Here is an 8,654-nt window from a genome sequence, read left to right on the forward strand (position 1 = left end):
TGTACTGTGTGTATCTGTTACTTCATGTACTGTGTTTTTGGTTACTACATGTACTGTGTGTATATGTTACTACATGTACTGTGTGTATCTGTTACTTCATGTACTATGTGTATATGTTACTACATGTACTGTGTGTATCTGTTACTACATGTACTGTGTGTATCTGTTACTTCATGTACTATGTGTATATGTTACTACATGTACTGTGTGTATCTGTTACTACATGTACTGTGTGTATCTGTTACTACATGTACTGTGTGTATATGTTACTACATGCACTGTGTGTATATGCTACTATATGTACTGTGTGTATATGTTACTACATGTACTGTGTGTATATGTTACTACATGTACTGTGTGTATCTATTAGTACATGAACTGTGTGTATCTATTACTACATGTACTGTGTATATTTGTTACAACATGAACTGGTTGTTTCTGTTTCTACATGTTCTGTGTGTATCTGTTACTATATGTAATTTATGTAAATGTTACTACATATACTGTGTGTATATGTTACTGTATGTACTATGTGTATATGTTACTATATGTACTGTGTGTATCTGTTACTACATGTACTGTGTGTATCTGTTACTACATGTACTGTGTTTTTTGTTACTACTTGTACTGTGTTTTTTGTTACTACATGTACTGTGTGTATCTGTTAATACATGTACTGTGTGTATATGTTACTACGTGTACTGTATGTAAATGTTACTACATAAACTGTGTGTATATGTTACTATATTACTGTGTGTATATGTTACTATATGTACTGTGTGTATCTGTTACTACATGTACTGTGTGTATCTGTTACTACATGTACTGTGTTTTTTGTTACTACTTGTACTGTGTTTTTTGTTACTACATGTACTGTGTGTATCTGTTAATACATGTACTGTGTGTATATGTTACTACGTGTACTGTATGTAAATGTTACTACATAAACTGTGTGTATATGTTACTATATTACTGTGTGTATATGTTACTATATGTACTGTGTGTATCTGTTACTACATGTACTGTGTGTATCTGTTACTACATGTACTGTGTTTTTTGTTACTACTTGTACTGTGTTTTTTGTTACTACATGTACTGTTTGTATCTGTTACTACATGTACTATGCTACTATATGTACTGTATGTATATGTTACTACAAGTACTGTGTGTATATGTTACTACATGTACTGTATGTATATGTTACTACATGTATTGTATGTATATGTTACTATATGTATTGTGTTTATTTATTACTACATGTACTGTGTGTATATGCTATTAAATGTACTGTGTTTTTTTGTTACTACATGTACTTTGTGTATATGTTACTAAATGTACTGTGTTTATTTATTACTACATGTACTGTGTGAATATGCTATTAAATGTACTGTGTTTTTTTGTTACTACATGTACTTTGTGTATATGTTACTACATGTACTGTATGTATATGTTACTACATGTACTGTGTGTATCTGATACTATATGTACTGTATGAATATGTTACTACATGTACTGAATGTATATGTTACTACATGTACGGTATGTATATGTTACTATATGTACTGTGTTTATTTATGACTACATGTACTGTGTGTATATGTTACTACATGTACTGTATGTATATGTTACTACATGTACCTTATGTATATGTTACTATATGTACTGTGTTTATTTATTACTACATGTACTGTGTGTATATGTTACTACATGTACTGTGTGTATATGCTATTACATGTACTGTGGTGTTTTTTTACTACATGTACTTTGTGTATATGTTACTACATGTACTGTGTTTATTTGTTACTATATGTACTGGATGTATCTGTTACTACATGTACAATTAAGAGGATTATAAAATGATATTCAGGTAAAATATCAATAACTATATCGATAGTATTTAGTAATATATTTATCAGCGACGTTGTACACCATTATTGTAAAAACGTTTAACCAAACTGCTCTTTCTTAAAAGATCGATAATCGAAGAAATAACAGAATGCATCAAAACAAACAACCACATTTTTTGGCAATATCTTCTAACGGGACAACATTACGGATCAAAAATACGTTAATAAAACACCGATATGATTAATTAATTTGCCTTCTGTAGTGATCTGCCAACACAAAACTACGACAACCCCAAAATATAAAATTTTATAAAAAAAAAATCATCCTGGAGAGGTAAGAACCAGCGAAATGCCTTTGGAATCGGTCTCCTAGGTGGTTTTTTTTATAATTTTCAAGCAGATAGTTATATTCTTTGCATGACTTTTAAATCACGAAAAATACATATACATTATATATGATTACTGACATGTTGAATATTTTATGTGAGCACCTCTGCGGTGAAAATGTCGAAGAGTACCAGAGTACCAGACACAATAATAGAGGTATAGTATCTTCAGTTTGTATGCGCACATGCATAATTAATATACTTTCTATGGTCCCTATAGAACCATATTCATGTATAGGTATACGTATAGAGTTAATTAACAATGTGTGTAATTATACCTCGATCGAAATAAAGCCGGGGGCCTATATACATGCCTCTAACAGTTTTGTATACGTATTGTATATATACAATACACTAGTGACCCATTATAACTCTCTACAGGAACAAACACGAAATATAAAAGTTCAATATGTAATATTTATACATGCCATTTAATAGCCTTGTGTCGTACCCCAGGAGTGGTGTGATCTCGTCACAAAGGCCCTTTAAATGTTTGTCCTGTATGACTGTTGTGTTGTATAGCGACCACGTAAGCTTTATATTTAAGTTTTATGTCAAATGTAAATCCTAGCAATGGAATCTATAGAATAAATGAGGCCCTGGGGTAGGAACTGTCATCTATAGAATAAACGAGACCCCCTCGGGATAGGGGATACCATCTATAGAATGAATGAGGAACCTCAGGGTGGGGGTCACATTTAGAATGAATAAGGCCCCGGAATGAAGAACCTCAGGGTGGGGATGGGCGTCACCTTTAAAATAAATAAAGCCCCGGGGTAGGGGTTGTCATCTATAAAATAAGTACGAAAAACCCGGCTAGGGTGTCCTCTGTAGAGTAATGGGAAACATCAGGGTAGAAAATATATGTGACCAATAATTCTGGTATCTAGAAATTTTTCCTTCCTAAAAATGCATTTGTATGAAAATATGTTCTAGAAAAAAATGGAATCCCAGATGGGATGTCAGCTGAAATATATAACGATCAAGGTATCCTTGGAATACAGGGTATATGAACGACCCCAGCGATATCGCAGTAAGTAAGCTATAATGGGTAGGAAAGCAACCCCGGGCGAGTAGAAACATACTTATGAAACACGGAATAAAGAACCGGTCCGGGTGGGAATGATAAATAATTACATTAAATAAATAATTGGAACTGAAAACTATACATAAATACCAGTCCAAGATACTAGATAGGACAAGCCTATATGGATAAGGGAACGACACCGGGGTACTAAATATGGCATACAGGAAGGACACATGACTGTATTATAGACGTAGGACTTCAGGGGCTAAAGACATAACACAGGGAAGTGGTGATTCTAGGTTTCATAACCTCCCTCCCACTCCCCACAGGAAATTTGAAAAGGGACTTTCGATCCGCCACACGCTAGATAAGTTACATCCATAATTCCCCATATAGGCCAGTACACATATTTTCAATATATACTTCTCTATCCGAGCACAGACAATACAATACCCTCTGGTTTGGAAATAAACAGTTCATATATCTACTAAACTATCATTGTCAGCATTAAATCATCAAAAACGTAGCCGGTATCCTAAATATAATGATTTGTTTGGTGTAAGTACACGGGAACAATGTCAAACAGTGTCATACCATTGATCGTTGGTTACCACAGGTAAATAAATGAAAGTTGTTGAGATAGTGTTTGTTGACATCACCACCTAGCAACCGCGGATGATTATCTATATACTATTTTTTAAACTTTGTGCATTACGAACATTTTAGTAAGTTAAAGTATTATCAAATCCCTTATAAATGTTTGATATTTTTGTAATTGTGCTGAAATCGCCTTGCAATATTTGTAATTCGATAATGCAGGACAAGAAAATAATCCCTCGTATGCCCATCAACCAATGAAAGCGGTTCGTCACGGCGGATGAATAAATTGTGCTCTCAACAGGGTTTAAATACCGCCTGCACACCATCAATCGAACAGACGTGGAAATTTGTTGACCGATTTTGGAACGAAAGAGAGCCCCCACACACTAAATCAAAATGAGGGAAATCGTACATATGCAAGCTGGCCAGTGCGGCAACCAAATAGGAGCTAAAGTGAGTATATTGTAATTTATTACATGCGAAAATAGTGAAGTTACAACTTCAAGTTATCAGTTACTTGATCTCGCTTCCGTTGTAAAATTGGTATCTACACAGAGACAGATCGTCTGCCTGTTTGGCGGGTTAATGGTTGACCGACCTATCCCAGTATTTTACCGTGAGTAGCGAGTGGTCGATAATAAGTGTACACACATGCGAAGGCAATTTGAATATGACCTAGCTAGAAATCGGCACGCTTGTCGTTGGAGAATCTTATTCACTTAAAATATCGATGACTCATGGATGCCATTTCGTTGCTAAGTTGCTAAATATTCACACATGTGCACTGGCACGTGTTTTTTACAAGACTCTCTTCACAATAACTACAAGTGCAAGTAATGTGCCGAAATCTTGTCCGTGCGTACAGCTGTGTTTCTCCTACACATTAATGTATTTTATTCGGGCTCGGGTCAGCGAAGGGAATTTGTTTTAAGTTCAAAACAAAGAATGGAGGAAGTAATTGGTTATCGAGTATAAGAATTATTGAAAATGTGTTCATTGTTGAAACTGATGATTGAAAAGTACCATTTAACACATTTTTGTTTGTGCACGCACACACATCTTTGAATATTGCCAATACTAAAATAATTACACATGAAATATCAAATTGAGATTTCTGCATGTCCTTCAAATATATCATATATAATATGAATAGCATTCGTTGTCTATTGTTAACTAGTTGGTAGTTCGATTGTGAATAAAGTCAAATGTTCGTTTCAAAATTAAATTGAAAACATAATACCCATGGCAACCGAATAACTCAACTTTTGAACTATATCGATTATTAAATACGATCACGTGATACTAGCCTTTGAATAAATTGTTTATGGTAAGAATTTTAGATATCTTCATTTTTGTTGTAATTTGGGAAATATATGTTCGTATCATGAAAGTTCCCTTCACAACCAAATTACCGAACAACCCTGTACTAAGTAGTAATGTTGTGGGCACTTCTTTTTATATATTTGAATTATGCCAGTTATGAAAAACGATTCCGTAGTATCTAACATGGTTAAGCTTATCCGTCTTTTTATTTAAATAAAATATAATTTTTAAGCGATCATCGAGTTGCGTATATACATGTAGTCCCATCATTCTCTGATATAAAACGGTTATAGAATTTAAAATTCTTCCTTTTGGCGGTTGTTTGAAGTACCCATTGATAAGATAAAAATAACAGGGCATATGGGCCGCCCACCTCCCACTTTTACACAAACTTGCATACCGACGGCAATAAACACACAGGTAACATGATCACGTGATCTTAGTAACCACACACAATAGATTTAAATGTCTCGGTGAGTGTAGTAACAGTGGTGTTCATTCACTGGGAACGAAAATACCTGATGATTATATCAGGTCAACGCGTTTAAATAAAGGTGTCGCCTGCTAGCGACAGTCGTACAAGGGTTTCCACTCACCTTATCGTCTTACCGGAACATGGCAATTTAAGTAGGGTAGATATGGGACCGTGAACACGTGACTGTCGAGGAAGGGTGTGTTGCTGAAATGTATTCAATTTTGTATATTTAGCCAAAAAACCACTTTTTGTCATCAACAGTTATTCATATTAAAGTTTATATTTTGCTTAATTTCAGTTCTGGGAAGTTATTTCCGATGAACACGGAATTGACCCCACCGGTACATACCACGGAGATTCTGACCTTCAGTTGGAGAGGATCAACGTGTACTTCAATGAAGCCACAGGTACTTAATACGTTCGTTCATTATTGATTATAGAGCAGAGGAGGTACATAAATATAATAACAAATCATCTCTTTTTTCACTATTTAAAGCACATTAAAATGGATCAGTACAGTTTCTTATATTAATAAATATTAGGGCATTGGCATATTTGATGCAAGATTTGCTTATTTTTGTATATTTTTCAGGAGGCAAATATGTACCAAGAGCTGTGCTGGTTGACTTGGAGCCCGGAACCATGGATTCAGTGCGATCTGGTCCTTTTGGACAAATCTTCAGACCAGACAACTTTGTGTTCGGACAGAGTGGTGCTGGAAACAACTGGGCTAAGGGACATTACACAGAAGGTGCTGAGCTTGTAGACTCTGTTCTTGATGTTGTGCGAAAAGAATCAGAAAGTTGTGACTGTCTTCAGGGATTCCAACTTACACATTCTCTTGGTGGTGGTACCGGCTCCGGCATGGGAACACTCCTCATCTCAAAAATCCGTGAAGAATACCCCGACAGGATCATGAACACATTCTCAGTTGTACCATCACCAAAGGTAAACTTTTCATTAATTATAAAAGAATTGCTGAAATAAGACAAAAAGCATAAGTTCACCGCAGATTAATAAATCTCATTAAACTCTCATTTGTTGAAATTATCATTGACTTGTACACATCTCATTTCGATTAAACATTGCTTCTTTATTTAATTTTCAGGTTTCCGACACCGTAGTCGAACCATACAATGCCACCCTTTCCGTCCATCAGCTTGTTGAGAACACAGATGAAACATATTGTATCGACAACGAAGCTCTCTACGATATTTGTTTCCGTACCCTCAAGCTGACCACACCCACATACGGTGACTTGAACCATCTTGTCTCCGCCACCATGTCCGGTGTCACCACCTGTCTCCGATTCCCCGGTCAACTGAACGCCGATCTCCGTAAATTGGCTGTCAACATGGTGCCCTTCCCCCGTCTCCATTTCTTCATGCCTGGTTTCGCTCCTCTCACATCTCGTGGTAGCCAGCAGTACAGGGCTCTTACCGTCCCTGAGCTGACCCAGCAGATGTTCGACGCCAAGAACATGATGGCTGCCTGTGATCCTCGTCACGGACGTTATCTGACCGTCGCCGCCATGTTCCGTGGACGTATGTCCATGAAGGAGGTCGATGAACAGATGTTGAACGTCCAGAACAAGAACAGCAGCTACTTCGTTGAATGGATCCCCAACAACGTCAAGACTGCCGTCTGCGATATCCCACCACGTGGTCTCAAGATGTCTGGTACCTTCATTGGTAACAGCACCGCCATCCAGGAGCTGTTCAAGCGTATCTCCGAGCAGTTCACCGCTATGTTCCGTCGTAAGGCTTTCTTGCATTGGTACACTGGTGAGGGTATGGACGAGATGGAGTTCACAGAGGCTGAGTCCAACATGAACGACTTGGTGTCTGAGTACCAACAGTACCAGGATGCCACAGCCGAGGAGGAGGGAGAGTTCGAGGAGGAAGAGGGAGAGGAAGAGGCTTAAATGCTTTGAACCCTTGAAACTTTGAGAACTTTTAACAGAAATCTAATCCATCTGATTTCAAAGCTTGATTTTAACATCTAGAAAGAGTCGACAGAATTTTGAATTCTGATACAATTATCTTTATGTATGCGTAGAGAACTAAATAAGAATCAACAAGAGGACAGATATCAGAAGAAACAAACACCAAGGCATGATATCAACAACTACAACAAAAACATTGACAAATAATACAACATTATGACTATAATAAAATGGGAATATATGTGCAATTATGAACAGCAAGATATCCATGGTTTTACCGTATTGCAATATTTTGTTATTTTCATTTTGTTATTTTAACGATGAACGAACGAGTTACCTACTCAATCATTCATTAAAAGATCGAACGATACATTTTTTCTTGTTTTATTTACAACAGTCATTGAACGAATAAAAGAACTGCTTCTATTTCTTTACTGCAAGTGATCGCAGACGGGCTATTTATACGTAGCTATAAGAACACAAATATGGACTATTTACATAAGAGTATAAATACATAGACATGGAGTATTTACATGTATATACAAATATAAGTAATACAGATAATTGAAAAGTACAATAAGTAAAAAAATAAAAGACAAGACACTTATTCATGAAACCGTTCTCGTGTAAATTCTGTTCTGAAGTCCTATTTCTTGTTCTTGTCATAGAATAATAACAAAATGACATCTCGTAAATGATTTGGAAGATTTTTTTGAGAAACTTTAAGCCGACTACTATTTCCTATGTGAACACTTGACTTTGTGATCATATAGCACGATTTTATTGAGTAACAAGAACATTGGTTTGGGAAGGGTTTCGTGAATAGGGCCTAAAGGTGTTGTGGATGGATAGGATTTTCTGCTTCATTGACAATACCCGACATGTAGACCTATTGTAATGTCTAGTCTAGTTCAACCAGACCCTTGATCGCTTGTAATCTCTGGTCGGCGTAGCTTGCACAGACAACAAGAGTCTGGTTGAACGAGACTAAGTAATGTCAGGTCCTCAAAAATAGAACCGCAAGAAGCCATAAAGCAATCGTTGAGCATTA

At 36.3% G+C, this 8,654-nt stretch overlaps 1 protein-coding gene across 1 annotated transcript; it reads left to right on the forward strand.

Moving 5' to 3' along the window:
- The first annotated feature begins 4,174 nt into the window (after positions 1-4,174).
- On the forward strand, positions 4,175-7,973 carry LOC110462457 (tubulin beta chain-like). The gene is made up of 4 exons (XM_021516410.1): positions 4,175-4,313; positions 5,957-6,065; positions 6,251-6,606; positions 6,767-7,973. Exons 1-4 carry the CDS (start codon positions 4,257-4,259, stop codon positions 7,580-7,582), a joined length of 1,338 nt encoding a protein of 445 aa, XP_021372085.1. The 5' UTR covers positions 4,175-4,256; the 3' UTR covers positions 7,583-7,973.
- Positions 7,974-8,654: the final 681 nt, after the last annotated feature.

Source organism: Mizuhopecten yessoensis, unplaced genomic scaffold, assembly GCF_002113885.1.
Source record: "Mizuhopecten yessoensis strain PY_sf001 unplaced genomic scaffold, ASM211388v2 scaffold10797, whole genome shotgun sequence".
Classification (NCBI taxonomy): domain Eukaryota; kingdom Metazoa; phylum Mollusca; class Bivalvia; order Pectinida; family Pectinidae; genus Mizuhopecten; species Mizuhopecten yessoensis.